The 22,295-nt window shown below is 34.8% G+C and overlaps 2 protein-coding genes across 2 annotated transcripts in view; one reads left to right on the plus strand and one right to left on the minus strand.

Annotated features, from left to right (window-relative positions):
* LOC149807624 (uncharacterized) overlaps window positions 1-4,835 on the plus strand; it is a 95,262-nt gene extending 90,427 nt beyond the window's left edge. Inside the window, exon 31 of the mRNA XM_089958211.1 lies at window positions 1,238-4,835. Coding sequence (XP_089814337.1) covers window positions 1,238-1,309 — 72 coding nt within the window. The 3' untranslated portion in view covers window positions 1,310-4,835. The remainder of the gene's footprint in view (window positions 1-1,237) is intronic.
* A 1,110-nt stretch (window positions 4,836-5,945) lies between these two features.
* Window positions 5,946-17,910, minus strand: LOC149807625 (uncharacterized). The gene is made up of 4 exons (XM_089943540.1): window positions 16,758-17,910; window positions 13,587-13,739; window positions 7,034-7,174; window positions 5,946-6,509 (listed from the first exon to the last, which is right to left on the minus strand). Exons 1-4 carry the CDS (start codon window positions 17,530-17,532, stop codon window positions 6,181-6,183), a joined length of 1,398 nt encoding a protein of 465 aa, XP_089799666.1. The 5' UTR covers window positions 17,533-17,910; the 3' UTR covers window positions 5,946-6,180.
* Window positions 17,911-22,295: the final 4,385 nt, after the last annotated feature.

Raw genomic sequence — 22,295 nt, forward strand, 5'->3', positions numbered from 1 at the left:
TTCAATCAAGAAGACGATATATTGTTGGAGACACTTCTTGGAAGCAGGGTTGACTGCATGTCGTCTATTGACGATGATGTATCAGATAGGCTCATGTTGGTGACCGCAAACAGCATAGCTTCATTCTACAATAAAATGTGTGCCCTACTATCAACTAACATGCCCTAACATGATATAAAAAGTAAGTAGTAAATTAACATTAAAAATAAACAATTAAAGGCCAAAGTCTTCTTGTCAAATCCGCAAATTTTGTTGTATGACAGCTGTTTGTGTGTGTGTTTATGTATTTGTTTATGTTTATTTCCTAGAGATTTCTATATGGTTTTCTGTATTTATATATCTCATTTTGTAAATGCATTAGTTGACGATTATATATCATGCTTGCGTTCTCGTCTATGATGTGTCTCATAATCCTATGATATGTATAATATGTATCTTAGCAACCTGATATACTCTTTGTTGAAGAGGTATGCATGCACGCACGCATACGCGCAAACAAGTATATATATGCATAAATACATGCGTCATATAAAAAAAAAACTACATATAGAATTACACTGTTAAAAGTTTTTCATTTCATTTTCGTTACTATCTCGAACTTAATGTTAAGCACATAACACTATAGACGTATTAACTTTTCGAAATATTATCATCATCATCAAGCAACTGTTAAAAGATCAGTGCCTTGGTCCGCCAAATGATTGCAGATTTGCATAATTGCAGGTATTGAGATATTTCGTTTTGTCAATACGGTAGCTGACACAGTATTACTATTGTATTTTTGTCAATTTTCTGTTCTATTTTATGATCTTGTGTTATCATGAATTTGTTTAATCTGATGTAATCTCTTTTTAAGAGGAAATAAAGTCAGTCAGTCAGTCAGTCAGTCATACATACATACATACATATGACAGTTTTTATATGGTTAAGTCTATAAAACGTAATTAGAGCTAAAGGGTAAAGCTCAAAGCACGATTTCTTATATTTAAGAATATGACATTATCTACCATTATGAACTCTCACACCTAAGGAACCTTTGTACAAAAATAAATTGATTATTAGACAGGGTTATAGCTAAGAATAGAAACGTAATATTGAAAGTTTGTCTGGCGAAAATGTTAAAATATCCGCGATTGCTACAGACACATACATTTGAAATTATTTGATTTCACCAGGAACAAACATTTTTATACATATTTTCAAGGTCACTCAAATTTATTTTTATATTCTCTTGAAGGACCAGTATTATTTTATCTACCGTGCCACTCTGAGATATTTGGAAAAAGCAGGCGTATATGGAAACCTGTGATAGTTTCCTTTTTGAAAAAAGGCGTACTACAAGGACGTTTGATTGCAGAGTTTCATGAAGAGGCAACTACAGAAACACATGGGACACGGAATGAATTCCTTCAGCAAATATGAGAAGACTGCTTTGCTGAAATGAAAAAAGGAAAACAAAATGCTGGAATACTGATGTAATTAATAAATGTAACTGAAAATGCTGCGTCATTGCCATTTGAAATCAGAATTGTATATTCTCTATCTCACATGGGTTGATTGTTATTTCAGTCCTTATTTTCGTGTCTTATCATTGTGATCTACGAATTCATATGTGTCTGTATGTTTTGAATTGAAGAACCTAATATGCGAGAGCATCTACTTGAACTTGCAGGAAAGAAGTACAAAAGTGGGGTTGAATTAGAAGATTAAGGTGGGGAACAAAAATATGAGAGAGAGAGAGAGAGAGAGAGAGAGAGAGAGAGAGAGAGAGAGTGGATGAATTAAAAGTATTAGTAAATTATATTTGTCGAAAGAAAGAGACGGGTGTAAGTATATATTAGTATTACCAGTATTTAATATATTTTCAGGTGTGCTTTAGAAAACTTAAGTGTTTATGACAAATCTGTCGAGCTTATCTACAACTCTTTTACAAAACATGACATAATGACAATTTTGTATTTTATTTTACATGTGTACATGTATAGTTCATGTATATATATATATATATATATATATATATATATATATATATATATATATATATATATATATATATATATTCGATCTTAATATACGTTCATGCAGATGAATCATAATGGATATCATTTCTTCTGTCACATCCAATCCTTTTTCATTTTTTTAGTTATGAAGTTGTCTTTGATATTTATTTTGGAGGAAATTCATCTATCTTTTATTCCGACTGTATCAAAATAAAACGTATGAAGGTTGTATAGTTTGAAGTGGATGATAATTTTTTAATATATTTTGAGATATTGTACATTTATTGCCAATGTTAGTGGGCTGCAATGAAAATTTGATCTTCTAAGGCATGGAAAACAGCTTATTGAGGGGTGAATACATATTCATATCGCAACCTAAAAAGGGTAATAAATTATTTATTATACCGATTCATAGTTTTTCATGAGCAATAATCAAAGAAATGCTTAAATTTCAATAAACAAAAATATTTTAAACAAATTCTGCAATTGTTCTTTACCTTGTCGTCCACATTCTCCTAAAAGCCTCGAATGTACTTGACTACAACTAGATATCCTTGTTTTCAAGGAATCTTTCTTTGCCACGATTTCATTTATATGATCCTCATTTGGAATGAAACAGCGGTTGAACGTATCATTCATTGTCAATAATACTTGGAACACATTAAAGTGAGATAATTCGAATTGAATTTCCTTAGGGGTTCCATTTGAGAGAAACACCATCGCGTGATGGAAACACGATAGTTCGTTCCATGACACGTTATATTCCTTGCTGTAAGCAATTACACTATTGCTTTCATGAATATACCAAAATAGCTTTATTTGTTTAAGATCGGTATCAATAAGTAGTTTTGCAAACCTTGATCTTTTTTTTGTTCAAAAAATGAAACACTTTATGAAAGATGTAGCTTTTATTCTTGTGCAAAACAGTCTATTAAAGTTACTTATGAAGAGTTACATCTGCAAAATTAATTTTTTTATTTCATCTTGAAATAATTTTTATCGGACATACTGACCGGAGAGCACAACCATGCTTATAAACTTCTCTGTTAAAAATGTATTGAAGTTGCATTATTTACTTATATATTTCATTATCAAGAATTCATGGTTGATCAATGTTTAAAGAACAAATCCGAAGTTACACCATTGCCATTGTTCTCTGAAGTGACATTTCAGATAAATATCGATACGCATTAGTTTTAAGTGTATTAGCAACGCAATATATAATAAGTAATGAAAGATAACTTTCTTATTTTGTTTGATTTTTAATAGTCCATCTACCCTCATTGAATGGTAACTTACCATATCATTCTGTAGCATGGCTTAATCGTCACTACTACACAGTCCATTATGTATACCCATACACAGCTATACATTTTTTTGTATATTATGTGGTCATACTTATTTCTGTATTTATTTGCATCTTTTGTAGATTTCCAATCCTTCTTTTGTAGAGCAGTTGCTGAACATTTTAACAGAAATTAAATGATTTTTCACATAATATCTGTCGTCTATAGAGTCCAATTAAAAAGTGGTTAAAAAGTAGCATGTTCACGCAGGAGCAAATACATGCATACACATACTTGCAATCTGGGATATAATAAGCATCATTGGATTTCATGTTTAGACAGAAAAACAAATCCAATATAGAGTACACTGCATTGTTATTGGCATGTGCCATTTTAAGTGTTAGATCTTTTCAATAAGGATTAAGGCTTATTTCTACAAAATTGTATGTTTATTTTTGTACCTGAGTACAATACTGGTTTGACTTTTATTTCTTTCTTTATTTATTTATAATAATAATAATAATAATAATAATAATAATAATAATAAAGATGATAATAGTATCCATCATTATCATCATCATCGTCATCGTGATCATCATCTTTATTTAATAAGGAAAACACAGTTGCTCATGACAGAGCCATCTGCCACGTGTTCCTCATTTTTGTAACAGGTTATGTTATAATGGATAGTACTTGCACACTCAGGTATGCTTGCACACGTACTAACAGATTTGAAATGAACTCAGATATATAACTGTAGTGTTCAACAGGTACATATATGAACAATATACACAGGTATACACATTTCAGCATGTCAGAAGTCATATATATATTGAACAAGACATATAAATAGTACTTCTGGACACAATAGCAAAATCTGTTTGGGGAGGCGCTGGTTCCGAAAGAATGTCTTTAATGCAGTTTTAAACGGAGCAAGGAAATTTTAATTACATATCCTTAGGGGGCGTCGAATCACAAAAGGATACATGCTGATACAATAACAGAGCTTTTGAAATGGTTGATTTTAATCAGATTATGCTCAGTATTTGATGATATTAGTTCAGTTAGGTCAGAAATATAATGTGGAGAAAGTTCGTGTAGAGAATTTTTTGTCATAATTCCTTTACAATAAAGAGTACGTTATTGTATAGGGCGCTTTATGTTTTGGTTGATTAAATTTGTTTCTGAATGAACTAAAGCAAATGTTTCGTGGACTGCCACATACCAACTGCTTTGCTACATTCTGCGTTCACCTTTTTGATACAGTGTTTCTGATTTTGGCGATAGACCCAGATTTCATAAAATTGCTGGGTACCTACAAATAACGCACAAGTCACAAGGCATAAACTGTCTCATTTATCTGGTAATAAGAATGGCAAAAAATATACTTAAAGTTTTACATCCTGAATTTCCTCAAAATGTACTTTCTTAGTTCTACAAGTCCGAATTACAATTACACATTTCGAAATTGTACTGTAATTTCGACTACATTCCGAGTGCAATTACATCCTCCTTACTGGACTCAAAATGAAATAAACATTAAATTCCATAGCGTCTTTTTGATCATTGCAATTGAAAGACTTCACATTTTCCCCACATTATGATTTCAAATAGTCAATGACAGAACAAACACACTTGAATATGTCAACACGCTTCTTCCTCGCTGCTTCAATCCGATGTATTTCATGTACAATTTGCACAGATGAATCCAGTCCATAATCAAGAAATTTCGCAGAATCGAACAAATATCAAAATCTGTTAATTCCAGATCAAATGGAAAATTTGTTGCAATGCACATTCATTCACAATATGACTCCAAATTTCATTTTTAAGTAGACAAAAACTCCATTTTCTTTCGAAAGTTATGTCTAGCGCGCGACTAGATTCAAATTTATCTGGGCGGAGTTATGTGCGCATTAATGGTGTTGTTGTGTAATGATGAATATGCGCTTGTATATTTAGTTTGGAATACGGCATAAATTCAGTTACTTTGTTTCTTGTAGTGTATTTTGTTTATATAATTAAGCCTTAGGTAGAATAAGAAAATTAGCATATAATAAAAAGATTACTGCATTTGTATGGGAAAATATGAACTCGTTTCGTTGGATGGATATACTGCATTCTCAAGATCGTGCAGTATTCCATCCGAATAACTCGTTCATATTTTCCCATATAAATGGAGTAGCCTATAATTATTTCAAACTTTTCGGGCAAATCCACAATAAGGTATGATTGCATTCAATGATTTACGTGTACAGAAGTCAACTGTGCAACGTTTTCACTTTTCATTATATGGCTGCATATACTGGACATAAAATAATACTTTGAACAAGAAAGAGGAATATGGCTCTAATGGTTTAGACAAAGAGATGGATAAGATAAGAGTGAAAATTGATTTGGGGGATACCGTATATCGTATGCAAGACTCACTTTTGATTAATAACATAAGACATTAAAAACTTTGATGATTCTTCATAATAACACACACACACACACACACACACACACACACACACACATATATATATATATATATATATATATATATATATATATATATATATATATATATATATATATATATATATATATATATATATATATATATGTGTGTGTGTGTGTGTGTGTGTGTGTGTGTGTGTTTGGTTGTTAAGACAGGTTCATAATAACATAGTACTGACGCATTTGATCCACAGCTTCATTCTAGATGTAATACACAGCCTTCACCACAAACACGTGAGTTCAAAAAGCTATTAGCTTTCAACATTATCCCTATGATACATCATACCATTTAATAAGCACCTCTGTTTCTAAGTGTAATTTAGGCAGATGTTTTGTACAAGATATCCTTGCCTTGAATATGAACATTGAGGTATATGGTAGATAATTTATTATCAGACTCTCTCCACAGGCTCCTTAATTGTTGCAAGGTTATTATGCTTCTTTGGTAAAAGCATTTCAAAAACTTTCCAGAATCTTTTTATATGCAAGTCATTCTGGCTGTCTGGATATGTAAGACATTCTCCAGAATGAAAAGTATTCTTTGAGGTGTCCTCTACTTTGTCGGTCAATATACTCTTTGGCAGATGAAGACAAAATAATTTGTGCCGATATTTCTGTATGAAGTCCCTTACTGATGAAGTACATTGAAAAAAATCTTTTGTCGGAATAATCACGATTCGACGGCTCTTGATGATGGTACACATCCATGTGCTATCAGCCTCTGCAATACAAATATTCTTTGAACAGTTGATGTTTTATCAGTCTTTAATCAAAATACAATCTCAACATAAGGCATATTATTGTCCCAAGATTAGAAACGTTTACAGAAATCAGTGAAAGTATATTTTATTTAACATGTTTTATTTAATGTGATGAGAGAAGCGTCGAGTGATGGGCCCAAGCTTTGCACAGACTGCGAGGTTCGTGAGTGAAGACTTTTGGCAGATATTTGAAGACATGACAAGACTAAACTTTTCGAACTCATAAATCTTCATTTAGTACATCATGCAAATGTAATTACAGTTCACAAATACTATTTTAGCATCCATAATTACCATGCTTCTGCCTAAAACATTCTTGGTGGCAGCTGCTGTGAATCTATTCAGATCGTAAAGAGACATAAAGCCTTTCTGTGTAATTGCAACGCACTTTACTATCGAGTCCATTTGTGAACATATCCCATTAAAAAACATGTTTGAGCTATTTCATATGGATATTGATATAAAAAAGCATGACAGTCATTACCTAGACTTTTAGCGTCTGTCACGTGGAGGATAGTACATTTCAGTGACATTTTGCACATGGCAGGAAGCAATATGCTGGATACAAATTTCTGCGCGGCGTCATAAGGCGTGTAATAAATCAGGACGTCCCAGTCGTGTGCAGCTTTATGTAAGAGAATTAAAAGATAAACGTATAGTAAGCAAACAGATGGTGAAAACGAAGATTTTGAATCTTCGCAAGACATTTCTATATATATACTTTACAGCAATGTAACTAGTAGACGATATAAAGACTCACGCGCTCATAAATTTACTTGTACAGAGCACAAGATGGTAGCTGATCCTATACAACGTTATCAAAATTTTTCATTTTCAAAGAGTCATAATGAGACGAATCATTTTAGATACTGGCGTTAAGCTTGTTTTCTGCTCTGTATATTGATAATTTGTTCTAATATGTTCTTCAGGTTCAAATAATTTATTAAAAATAATTAATGTCATCGTCCTTGAATAATCAATAGTATTGGCTGTAATTAGGTGTTTAATGTACTTAAATGATGTTTACACAAAGAATGTATTCCAGTCAGGGCCCGTCATGTGGTTCAGTTCAAGGTTAGTTTCAGTGGACACGCACACTAAGTTGGATCGGCTATCAGCCAATCAGAGACAAGGGTCTGCTTTGCAGACGTAGCTGGCAGCGGTCATTCACTTTACAAGTGATCAGCGTTGAGAGTGGACATTTTTTTTCGTATTATATTCTCTTCTTGGTGTAAGATTTGTTTGCTATTAGAACTTGACAGTCTTTCAGGACTCATTCATAAGCTATACTGGAAATATGTTGAATAGTTTTAAATTTCTAGGCATGACGCTAGAATTTTGATTCATCAAGATTATATGATTTTTTAAAGTGTATGTCGTGTAGCACCGTCTGTCTCACGGCCATATTTTTATGGTGGACAAGACTGTGTTTTGTTTCGTGTATATCAACACATTGTTCTGCGGACAATTGCTGACTTCTTGTACATCATGGATAAATCGCATCAGCTTTCCTCTTATCGTGGGTACCGCAGTCGTAGAGCGGCAAAAACACACAACAATGGGATGCTCAGTCACAAAGAAATTGGTAGGTGGGAACACTTCTTTAAAAAATACGTGAAATTACCATTATTGTTCTGGCTTCCCTAATGAAGGCTCAACTTGTGCAGATTTACGAGGAAAATTTGAAGCTAATTTAAGATGGAGTCCTAGCACGAGCCGTTAGACCCCTGGATTCTGACTCCCCCGGAAGGGAGGGTTCTCAGCAGCACGGGATGACAGCAGTACCCACAGCCTCGCCCACTTACCAAGGCGAGACTGGGCTCGGTATTTCTGCCAGCCACCAGCGGCTACTGATGCAGGTAATCCCTTACATTCATCCCTGCGCTCAGCATCGAGAACCAGTCAACGTAGTGCGCAGCCGTGAGCAATAGGAATGCCTTGTTCTACGCCCACGGTAGGTGGGGTTCCTAGCACCGGAGAGAATAATCAACAACAACAATAAATACACCATGTTCCTGAGAAGGATACCATTCTATTGGAAGCAGTATCATCTCTTTTAAGCAACAGTGATTAAAAGGCAAACCCAGTTAAATATGACTAACGATACGGGATATCCTTGTACTGAGACACAGTCGCATACCCTCACAACAGCGATGTCGGCCACGGAAACCAGGTCTGGTATAACTTCGGCTGTCACCGATTTTTTCTGACCATGGCTTGCCTATCTCTACCCTTCTGGATATTGACCCCGTCAGCTCACAACTGCGGAAGGAGATTGTTGCAGGTAAATACGTGAATTTATCTTTACTTCTGATGTCACATGAATTTGAAGAGCAAACATCCATTCAGTCAGGTCAGTGGGGCATGAAGTTGGTGGGAAATCTTCCTGGTCAAATTTCAAATATTACACAAGTCAGTGACCACAGGCTTTCCAAGAACTTGACTTCATAGTGGCATTTAGTCGATACATGGCGATTATGTGCAATGCCTTCCCTTCCAGAACTCAAGAATTGCATCTGTATAAAAAAGACATGATATAATGCATGCCATAACAAAAGAGGACCAGCTTTTTATGAGTACCACAAAGATTTTGCGAAAAGCAGCCATTTACTGAAGCTCCATGAACATTAAAGTAGATTGAAGTAGAATCGATCCCAAGCTACACACATATGTATTATCTGCTTAGAAGGTTGTTCCATGCCATCATTGCCGGAGTTTTGCTCATGATTCAGACTACTGTCACCTTGCTCTGCAGGTAGCAATTAGTCAACCAAGACAAAGTCCATCAGTGAATAGACAGATTACAGTAGAAAGACACGGTCAGAGAAGGATATTAGACTTAAGGAAATAAATATGTAATAATTTCAATGGAACAAATGGTTGTTTCCGAACAAATTGTAGTGATGCGTACGTGTGCTTGACTTGCAAAAAAACACACATTCCCAGCTCAAGTGCGACCTGATCACTAAGCATGTACTGTCACATACAAAACCTCAATGACTAAATCAGGATATAGCGTTAACAACATTTCAGGCAACCACACCCATCATAATCACTAGACTGCAAGAAGAATTGCAACACCATACTGATAAACAATGTGTGGACTATCTTATACATGGTCTCTGTTATGACTTTCATATGCGACTTTCTCATCAGCCTACTTCTTCATTCGAGTGTAAAAATTTGTATCAGCGACATCACAACCTGATGTGGTTGACGTATTACTTGAGTATGAGCTCTCATAGGCTCCTTTGAAAGTCCACCATTTGCTGTATTCCGGATTACCCCCCTGGATGTAGTACAAAGCAGATATTCTTGCAAGTACAGACTTATAGTTGATCTGCCGACACTTCACAGTTCATTCGAGCATGAAAGTATCAATGCCTTAATCAGCAAAGATGGTTTTTCTCTCTCGTACGTAAAATTAGATGATGCTATTCACATTCTTGGTGAAGTTAGGAATGGATGCTAATATGTGCAAGACGGACATTACCGATGCATTCAAGCTAATTACCACACTCCCAACACTGTGGCATCTGCATGGTGTCAAGTGGAGCATAAAATATTATTTCTACACCAAGTTTCTGTAGCCCATGGATACAATCGATCTATTTATCGAGATGAAAAGCCATCAGGCATTTTTTTTTGGGTCGCTGGGATCATAGGTGTAATCAACCTTCAGTACCAATTGCTGCAGACAATCCTTGTTGCTTGTGTGGCATATTGCTTCAAGATTATTCATATTCAATATGCATGTATCAAGCTGTATTTTTGTCGTGTGAAGTAGTTATGTGTCAAACGGGGCATACATTACCCCTTTGATGGCCTTTCGTATTCGTGCTGTCCATGATTGCAAATGGTATTGCGGGGTGCGAAGAAATCGCAGAGAAATGCACCTAACTCAAGGTTACCCATCACCTTCGATATACTGGGGCGCATATGTACTTTGCTTTAAAAAGGTTTCTTTAGTCCCTGGTTGGATGGCATACTGCTTGCTGCATCTTCATTAGCTTTCTTTGCCTTCTTACGTTGTGGAGAATTTGCGGTGGCGTCAACTACGGATATGGAGTACTTGCGTATCAGTGACTTTATTATTGCTGCAGATAATTCTAATGGGACTTTAGTGCTGCGAGCGTCAATGTCCGATCCATTCCATTACGGTATGCAGATCAGACTTTTCGCAGTGCATAATTGTATTTGCTCCTTAAGGCCTATGCACGATTATCTAGCGCTCCGCGGCAGGGTGGGCTGTCGTATGCCTTTTAACCCGCTATTTCCTACAGATGGTATTAATCCACTTTCTGGAACAGTGTTTTTGGAGAGGTTACGTCTGCTCCAGCCCGTACTAGGCTACCCACAAACGCAAATGCAATGAGTACTCCTTTCGGATAGGAGCTGCCACTACATCAGCTAATGCGGGATCAAGGACCACCTTGTTAAAACCCTAGGCCGTTGGAATTCTGATTCTTATTTACGTTATATCAGGACCTCGAATGATGCCATTCTACGTGCACCACAGGCCATGTGTGGATCTACCAATTCATAGATGAAGTACCACCGTATGAGCAGTTTCGTCTACGCGTTTTCTGGGACAGAGTGTATCTGATGGAAGTGTGTGTGTTCTAATGTAGGTTAGTTCGTGTGTGTCAAAGTATTCTCTCGGATGCTGATCATTCAGATTATTTACATGGAGTTATTTCCGAGAAGGGAGTAAGCAGATTCTGTGTATTGTGCTAAGTGTTTCATTGCGCTTTTGGAATTCTTCAGTTTTTCTATAGAATTTGATCGTCAGATTCAGTAGCCCTGAGAGGTGTGTTTCGCACCGGTAGTGTGTTCATAATGTGTTCTGTGAAACAGGATCATCAGATTCATTGGCACCCGGCGGCGTATTAAGCACCAGTAGGGTGTGCACCACGTGTTTACATAATGTTGTTTGGTGTAACTTATGGGTTTCTAGTTCCATCAGTTAACTGACTGTGCATGCAAATCTGTTTTGTGCATATGACTTAATTATTGAACTAAATCAATAGCGTGGCTGCGGTATATATTTTGGGGCTCTTTGTGAAAAACTTTACTTTATTAATACATCGACCCCAAACGAGGAACAAGCATTGAACATTGCAGTGCTGAACGTACATGTTTATAGTTTGTCCTAGTTTCGTCATATATGATTGCAATCATATAATTGTAGATACACTTGTGAAGACTGCGATCATATGATTGTAGATACACTTGTGAAGACTGCGATCATATGATTGTAGATACATTTGTGAAGACTGCGATCATATGATTTATAGATACATTTGTGATGACTGCGATCATATAATTGTAGATACATTTGTGAAGATTGCGATCATATAATTGTAGATACACTCGTGAAGACTGCGATCATATAATCGTAGATACACTTGCTTTTTGTTGTTGTTGTTGTTGTAGGGTTTAACGCCATTTTTCAGCACACGATAGTCTATACATGGCGGCCAGTATTAATGGTGGAGGAAGAACCCGGAAAACCCCCGGAAAGAACCACCGATCCACGAAAAGCTACTGGCAAGCTTTCTCACACACCCACATTGGCCGAATCCGAGACTCGAACCCACGCAGACAGAGGTGAGATGGCAGTGATCCGTAACGGAGAGCGCTTTAGACCACTCGGCCACTCGGGGCCCCAGATACACTTGTGAAGACTGGGATCATATAATTTTAGATATATTTGTGAAGACTGTGATCATATCATTGTAGATATATTTGTGAAGACTGCGATCATATAATTATAGATATATTTGTGAAGACTGTGATCATATCATTGTAGATACATTTGTGAAGACTGTGATCATATCATTGTAGATACATTTGTGAAGACTGTGATCATATCATTGTAGATACATTTGTGAAGACTGTGATCATATCATTGTAGATACATTTGTGAAGACTGTGATCATATCATTGTAGATATATTTGTGAAGACTGCGATGATATAATGGTAAAGACAATGGTAAAGACATGTGTTTGTTTTACAAATATAAACGAGGATTTAACATTTAAAAAGTTTACTTTTGAATCACTGTCACATATGACGAATTGTTAGCATTCAACTTTGATTGAATTCGCATTAAACTTGTGATATAGTTGAAAAAATATCACGTTTAACATAACTTCCGTGATAATTTTATTATTTGTAAATTTCTTACTGTAATATAAGCTTGCCACACTTATGTATTCTCCTTATGTGCTATAATTAGTTCCACTTCTATATTTACTATTCATTTTATATTCAAAGATGATGAATCATTTATGCAGTTGGACTGGTTCTTGTTATTAATTGACAAAACAAGACATGAGCTCCTCTTCACTCAGATTAATATACAACCTGTAATCAGGATACATACATTGATAATCGATTGATCGACTTTTCCCGAATATTATATTCCAAAGTAATATTATTATGTAATCTCCTGTATAAAAAAAAATGATCAATATCGAAGATGAAAATTGCGTATATAAATACAAAGAGGGTCCTGAGTCATTCAAGTACAAATGGAAATAATATCCAGTTGGCGAGCGAGTAAGTGCCATTATGGAACAATGCTACCGTCTTCTTGATTTTCACTGATATAATTTTTTGAAGTTTTGCATAAATCAGAATTTTCTCCAGTGCTTATTTCCCTGGATACAACTCCGACAAAAAACTGCTTCATTGCCGGCAGAGTTTTTCGTTAGTTTTTAGATTCTTTGTATACAAAAACGACAAAATCCCCTAAAATGTATACCAACTAATAGAAATGAATCCAATGTATTTTACCGTAAAGCGATCGTTTAATTATTACAGGGTGGCGCTAACAGTAATTTAATTTTTTTTAAAATTACCATAAGAAGCCTTAAAGAGTCTTTGGCATCTACAGTCTTTTGGGAATAACTTGCGACGATTTTTGATTGATACTCAATCAATTCACTTTGACTAAAATGAGATGGGGATTTTGTAGTGGAAACATCGCAATGAAAAAGACTTGTGAAGTAATATCAATTTTGATACGTACTATCATCCTCGTATCTCTGGCAGTATCGTACGAGCTCCATGAAAGCAACAAGACGCTTCTTCCACAGAAAATAAGGGATCAGGAGCAGCATCAGTACCAAGAAAACCGTAATCAGCAAGCAGCTTATTATGATCTGGACATTCGGAGATGCACCTGTTAACATGACACACTTAAAGTAAAGTTTATATATATATATATATATATATATATATATATATATATATATATATATATATATATATATATATATATATATATATATATATATATATATATCACAGGCATTTTAGGTCCTTTGCACTGTTACACATAATTTACATTAATCCTTACAATTAATTTCAAGACTTCGTTTCGCATTTTTTTCCTAAGTCCTAAATTCTTTTATTGAATGTGCCTTCCCTGTACGATGTACATCAGAGGTTTCAGATCCCTCAGTATGTGCTAGTTCATACCAGTTTATTTATTTTCTCCAGGACAGTACGGATGACAGGTGAATTCAGATAATATGTTTAGTTTTCCTCCAGTCTACCCTAGCATGCAGTAATTACACCTGTCATTATAAATGCCAGTAACTATATTAAGTAAGCGACAAATAATTGTTATATTTATTCTAACTCATTGTACACATTTTTGTCCCAGATTTTTTTTTTACAAATTTATCTATTTGTACAAATCTCTCACGGATCTTAACAATTTCTAGCAGAACCATTCAATTTCAACTTGTTTGTTTTATTTATGATATACCTAATTAACACAAAGTTCCTATACGTGTATATATTTCATTCCAGGTCTTTTGTTGAATAATTGGTTATTTGTCAGAAGAAATCATTAAAGTAACAAAGCTGACTAATACTTTCTTTACTATAATAAACGTTAAATAAGTATAAAAATTGCAATGTGCAATTCTCACCAGATATTGCATTCATAATTACTATGCAATACAAAATTACGGACGTTCGCCGTCAAATGATACATATTTTCACAGCTTCGTCGCAGTTGGAAATAATCGATATAGTAGACATATTAGCTAATTAAATCTTATTTTAAAAATCTATTATTTTTGACGTTTTGCTAATATTACTACCCTGTATATTTAACGAATCTACAAATTAAAAATGTACCAATCTTATTTAAGGCAAATAATTTTGATATGTTCTTGTTTTTGATCAGAGACTGAAATAATGCAATTCTAAAATATATTTTATTTTTACTGAATGCATCAAATTGAGAATTATTTAACCGTGATTTGAAACTTAAATGCCACTCCGTCTCTTCCCCCACGCATCCTTTAATATATTCGGATCCAAATATCGTGCCATTTCTGCTTAAAGTAAAATGATCTACTAACATTTGAGATATCTTCGTCTTTATCATCAGGATCCAAATTAAAGTAATAGTTACATATTTTTAAAAAATCATCCGACGATGTAATGATTAGTATTGTCAACATTAAATGATTATAATATATGTTAATTATGCAACAAAAGCCCAAATCCATCAGAAAAGTGCCAGTAGGTGACGATTTATTAACTAAATTGTCGACCTTTAAAACCCGTATACATCATAAATAATTGGGACTTTCACAGAAGCAGACGAAATAAACACTTCCTCGATCATAGAAATGGAAACTAGGATTTAAACATAGTTGCTTGAGAGTATAAAACAGGAGTCGTTAGCCATCATGTATAATGGCAGATGATGAACTCACAGAAAGTATAGTGGTAAAATCATCTGTTTGTGACGATGACAATTCTAAAATGCAATTTTCAGACAAATATACACTTATTAAATCGATAGGGTGTAACATCATTACTGAGAGAAGATCACGTAAAAATAGCTTGAGTTTGTTACTCTGAATCTGTGACAGAAATGTAATTTTTGCAATTTTCATTAAACCGCTAAGTTTTAATACTTGTTCTGGTTATTTTGATGCCTATACATAATTTTTCATATAAAAGCAAAGGTAGATATAAACCGGATACCAATAACCGGAAAATATAAATGGTGTCGACGATGTTTTGGACATGCACTTCTAAGATGTTATTTTCCTTGAATTCCGATTATGACCTTTTATAATGTTTTTTTCCTTCTATTCATTGCTAAACCACATCTATAGTCTATCTCTATGATTTATGTATACGTTAAGCGAAACACGTACAAATTACGTCAGAGTATGTTTCAGATATTTTCTGATTGGCTGGTTATTAACCTGTCAAAGTTAACAACAGTCGTTAGGATCCTACGGAGAGAGAGAGAGAGAGAGAGAGAGAGAGAGAGAGAGAGAGAGAGAGAGAGAGAGATACTAGTCCTTGCGGTGAGGATTATTTATCATGATGCGGGACTCACATAAAATGATTATTGAAAAAGAGTACAAAACACAGCGCTATCAATATGTATTTATAAATTATTTAGAAATTAGTCTCCTCCAGTAATCTATTCTGTGAATGTTAGCTGTATTATGGGATTGACTATCGTCATTGTGATAATTGTTAGACATTATTACAGAAACTGGTCCTTTATTAGGCAAAGCATAATTTCTAGATTCATGATTTTGGAAAGTAGCGGTCAAACTGAATATATTTGGGGGAAAAAATAATCGAATTATTCCAAGAAGAATACAATTTGTAATCACATTTGAGAAAGCACTTAAGGATCTACTGATTAAAGAAAAAAGAGGTTCAAATTATGTAAGTTGACATTGGTAATGCTCTACATTCATGCATAAGGGATTATTGTAACTTTGTATTATGGAACATTGTGTATACAAAATAGTCAATAACATTAGTAATACCAAACATCAAGCATCAGAATACCAAATAATAATAATAATAATAATAATAATGGAGTTATTTAACTATCGTTGTACGCGTGTCATTCCGTGTGTGTATGTGTGTGTGTGTGTGTTTTATATGTATGTTTTCTGTATTGTCCCTTGAGAAAGACCTTGATGTAGAGACATTATGTTATTTTCCCAGCTCCGCTTATAATTCTTTCGAAATCCTCGTTGAATCCGGCACTTCACAATCATAGCGTTTGTTATTGGCTATGTCGGTATATATAGATAAAAGGACAGAAGGTTAAGAATATTAAGTATATTGAAGTGAAATGGTCTATAAAATTGCCGAAGTTTTCAACACCAGAAAGAAAACAAATTAAAATAAAGAAACGTACCTATTTTTGTGGTATATAATTCTTGATGTTCGTTGCTCACTGATTGATTAGACTGAATATGGCTGGACATTTTACGCAAAATAGATTCAGAGCGGGTATTATTTTCGGTCAGAATTTTCCGAATGTTACATCTCTCTCCCACAAAACCTTCTTGGCACTTGCAGAACGGTTCTGTCTCCCCGGTTCTTATGGCACATATTCCATTATTTCCACAGTCTAGACAGCATCTATGTTGGCAAAGAATACCATAGGCCCCTAGATCACACACGCATTCCAGCTGAATGTAATTATCCATCCTTTTTTTCCGACATTCTCCATATTGACAGACAAAGTTTGGAAAACATTGCCTGTCGGAAAGAAGTCGTAATTTATAATATTTGTCGCACGAATTTAACGGTTTTCCTGTGTTGCTACTTTTCACGGAATCTTCTCTTTTATACAATTTGTTTTCTTCGCCATCCGAAGATTTTATTTTTGAGACATCGAAGGTTGAAGGATCTTCCATCTCTTTAGGCAGAGCTGTTGAGGGTTGATCTACAATTGGTATTTTTATATTGCAAAAGAGTCCTTGCCAACCAGCATCACAAACACACCTGCTCTTAGAATTGGCTATTTCAGTATGACACTTTCCTTCAAAACAATTTAACCCTCGCATGCAAAGTGAATCCACATTACTAAAATCAATCCGCGTATCCCTCTCCGTAGAGTCTGCTAATACACTCGAATAAATAACACAGAAAAATGAACAATGCCAAAAAATCCTGCTGAAAAACATTGCGAAGTATTTTACAGTTAACCTGAGTGAACAAACTCCCGTTCAAAATTTTTCCAGTATTGACATGAACTACATAACATAAATTAAACCCCTATTTCACGGAGTAAGATTGCGGTCATTATTTACGCCAATTTCTTGAGCTACAAATGTCACACGAATTTTTATCTTGTTCATCAAATGCATACGGTAAGTAATTTAATATAATTCTGCCTTTGAATCACTTTTATGTAGAGTAACCAGTGCCACGCTCATACGATTTCTGCTGATATATTGTCATTCTTCATCATTTTGATTAGTCAGGCACGACCAAATATTTCAGGATATCTACTGTCAATAGACACTTTGGTGTTCCCCGTACCAGGAGCGAAACACTCTTGACTTAATTGTACCTCAGTCGGATAGGGCACGTCTCGCACAGCCTTAAATGCTTTCTGTTGTATATGATGTGACCTTTACCGTACGAGATAGCACACCAAAGCTTGTGTACTCAGTCAGTGATGTAAGGTGAACGCAATTAGACCAATCGGCCTGCACAAAAACTTACGTCGCTACCAGTCACAAGATTGATATACATTTTTGTAGTCAATATACCACATATCGCCTTACCTGTCTAATTATAACATTTTGTATTCTTTTCCACAATAGTAGTACCTTTTATTTTTAAGTAAAACTCAACATATTAAAAAATACAACTACATAACAATAAAAATAACATCTCGTCATTGATATAAAAAAGGTATTAAGTACAGACATGTATATTTAATTTGTATTATTTTTTTGATTTTCTTAATCATTGTATGTTATGCATATTTGTATTTTGTACTTGACCTCGTACAAAATCAGTTTCATGGTGTTCCTGACCAGTGACATTTATTTTGTAAACAACACAACACATAATATTTCTCTATGTGTATTAGATATTCAGATCATTATATTTGGAGGTAAACATGTTATTTGAATCTGAGTCAAGGATGTAGTTATTCCTCTGGAAGTTCCTAAATGTTGACAACCTTTACTGATTTAGAGAGGAAGCTGATATACACCCAGGCTCTATTCTTGTGTCTTAATTTTTTATATAGCGTTGTCTAGTTGAGAAATTTACTCATTCTTGGCTAATAACATTGAAGAAGAATCAGTCTTTTTGTAATGTTCAGTTTTATAGAGGTGGATTCATTTGTTCAAATTATTGTTCACTTGCAATTCAAAGTGCGCGTCAATAATATTCTTGGACTGGAACATTAATTCGGAATTACAGTGAATTCAGACAATGGCATGTTGGAATAATTTTGCTGTGATACATCAAAAGACTCTTAACACATCCTCACAATCCAGGCCACTGGCACATTAGCACATAGAGACCACGGGCACATCAACACATTCAATATTGGAATTTAATTGCAATATGACTGGAATTCTGTTGGAATTTCATACGTTTGGACTTGCGATAGAACGTTTAGGATTTTATTCACAATACTGTGAGTACTTTTTAAATTTTCACTTTGTATTCTTGGGAAACAAATTATGTGTTGACTTTTGGAAAACTTGTTTTTTTCTTGCTTAGTTTAAGACCATAGAGCCGTAACATATACATGTGATAGATTTCAAGGTCTTGGCATGGAGATCGATGAATCGTACACAGGATCTGAGAGAATATTATAAACAAGATGAAAGAAAAAACCTACTGTATTTCTATGAAGATTTCAAAATGTGTTGCTTTCACATATCTCAATTTCAATTCTTTTTATTATTTTAGCTTATGTCGAAGTGTCTAAAATCGAAATACAAAAGTATGTCCTATGAGTTGCGTAAAAGTAAATTTATTGAACTACGCACTAGTGTAACCTGACAAACGTCTGTACTCACTTAATGTAACGTGACAAACGTATGAACTCACTTCTAGTAATTAATTTTAGAGTGTAACCAAATCAATAATCACTATCAGAATGGCAACCGTATTTTCTCATAGAATTAAACCCGTTTACATCAACATTAATGATTGTCATTTTTATTTTCATCTTTGAAAGAAACTGTCCTCAATTTGTAACCTTACAAGACGATTGTTATAAAAATTAACCGCTCGACCTTTCTTTCCGGGGATGGGGATGGGTTGTGTGTGGACGACACATTTGCTTCCATGCTTAACAAAGAAAGAAAGAGTTAAAAAAAACTGAAAAGAGAAGATTGCATGAGCTTCTTTAGTATTGATATGACAACATAACACAAGTAATGAAAGGTGTGAATGAAACAAAAGAAAGAATAGGAACATCTTTCTCAATTAATTTCAGGGTGTATAGTCAAAAATCCTAATAAAGTAATTGGACAATAGTGGGTTTTGACATTAGCATCATCGTTTCAGATGATTGCACTTATAAGTTTTATTACTTTGAATGCTGTAATGCGAAAGAAACCAAAGCACAAAAGAGGCCCAATCACTTAAAGATGAAACTTAGGCCTTGGTTACTTACTTTTTGTACCACTGAGAAATGCATGCGATTCATAATCTGAACGTGCAAGTTCATGCTGAAAGCATCAGAAGTAAAAAGAAAGCAATACGGTTCAGACTGAATGCAGATAAAATTTACACCTAGTCATTTCAGCTTCAAATATTTAGATAACGCAACGATATAATAATAATAATAATAATAATAATAATAATAATATGGAATTAAACCGCGCCTAATCGGTAGAAGCTGTAAGCGCTTTCCAATGTTAGATAAAACATAAACACTTACATGGAGGCAAGATTTGCACAAACAAAATACTATGAAATTATAAACCAATATAATGTTGACAATAATTAAGGAAGTAAACATTTTTAAGTCTGTAAGTCTGTTTTTGTTCTTGAAATATGTGAATTTTAAGATCATTCTTGAATGATCACATTGTTATTGTTTCTAAGATCGTTCCTCGTCGCTAGGCCCTAGTAAGCAAAAGAACGTTGTCTGTATGACATCGTTTTATTAGTGGGAACAACAAGAACGCGAGTGTCTGAAGAGGAGCACAAGTTTGTACACGGGGTGTACACCTGGGTGAGGTCAGAGAGGTATATCGGATTGGATCCGGTCGGCGAAATGTAGCATAGTGGACACAGTCTGTGTTTGATTCTGGATAAAACATGTAGCCAGTGAAGATTACATGGGGAGGTGTGCTCAGTTTTTCGTGTTCTGTTTTTGTGGCATCAACAGAAAGAAAATTTCAAATGGAGCTGATGTTACTCAGCTCCAGATATGCAGCCTTGCTTATGTTCATTACATGTTGGTGTAATGAGAGCATATTCAAGGTTTCGTACTGATTGTGTGATACGTATTGTTTAAGGTACATGATGTGGATGAGAAAGTCTTTGCGTGGTGATCAAGATTGCACCAGTTTTATCGTCATTCAGTTGCAGCTTGTTAAATGTCATCCATTACTACACATAGGAAATACACCTTGGATGGCAGCCTCAGCTTCAGTTCGGCAGCTAGATTGTTATCGTTGAGTACCATCATCATACAGTTTGAACGACACCGGATGTCAATTTATAACACTTGAGAGCGGCTGAGTATAGAATGACGAGAACTGGGCCGAGAACAGAGCTCTGTGGAAGAGCCAAACATATATCAGCTGGGCTGGAATGTTTTCCATTTATGAACACAATTTGTGTTCCGTTGATTAAGAAGGACTTGAACCAAAGTAAGGCAGTATGGTGAATGCCAAGTACATACTGGAGACGGTGAAGTAATATATCATTGTCTATTGTACTAAATGCTGCATACAAGACAAGGAGGGTGAGGACTGTAATCATTCCACTATCCAAAGCAGAAGTCGTTAAACACTCTCAGAAGGGCTGTTTAAATAATATGGCGAGACCGAAGACCTGGACAGAAACGACAAGTCGACCTCAAGTCGATACATATATATATGAAGAGAGAGAGAGAGAGATAAATCTATGGCATGTGTCAGTTGCATCTACCTGTCAATTATAGCTTTATTAGATTTTAGTAATTAGCTGTTTGTTTATGGAAACTCAGTGTTGGAGAGATATTTCTCCGTCGGAGTAATTCTTCTGAAAACACGTTATATATAGCCTACAGTATTCACGAGACCGTATAATAAATAGCAAGGAATAGTTTCGTAACATGTTATACGTGTTTAGTTGTTTGAGATGGGGTCAGAGCAGGATGCGGTTTTTCCGATTGGCCAAGTAGTTTCTATCTTAAATAGGATGTGCTGTTCGACTGTACCTTTCAATGTGAGGTATTCGTCAAAGGGACCCTTATTGTTTAACATGGAATTAATAGGATCGAGCCAGTTGTGCATATTATAGTAAATGGATCAGTACTTATGTAAATATTAACGTCTTGACATGCTTAACACAATGACAGAATGATGTCTAATGTGTTATGGATGGTCATTTTATGTGTGATCCTGTTAACACAAGTATCAGGCAGCTTTGATCAAGGTAACGGTTATTTACATGGGCTTGAACTACAAAAGGTCTTTGATCAGACAGTCATATATTTAATCACTCCAAGTGGCTTGGAATTTCTGTGTGACAAATTATATTTTGTCATAGCGGTAGTCATATAGCGACATCTTGGCATATAAATAAACTTTTTCTCTTTCTAGACCCATATGTCTCCTTATTATATTTATATTTACTTTGGAAAGATAATTTAGTTGTTCGTAATGTCGTTGTAATTATAATTGAATAAGATTATATTCCAGTGTGTTTGCTTTTGATTTAAGTTATTCCGCTCTATCGTGGTGTCGTGATTGACAAA

The sequence above is a fragment of the Sinohyriopsis cumingii genome, chromosome 1 (genome assembly GCF_028554795.1).
Source record: "Sinohyriopsis cumingii isolate HCF-2022 chromosome 1, ASM2855479v2, whole genome shotgun sequence".
Classification (NCBI taxonomy): domain Eukaryota; kingdom Metazoa; phylum Mollusca; class Bivalvia; order Unionida; family Unionidae; genus Sinohyriopsis; species Sinohyriopsis cumingii.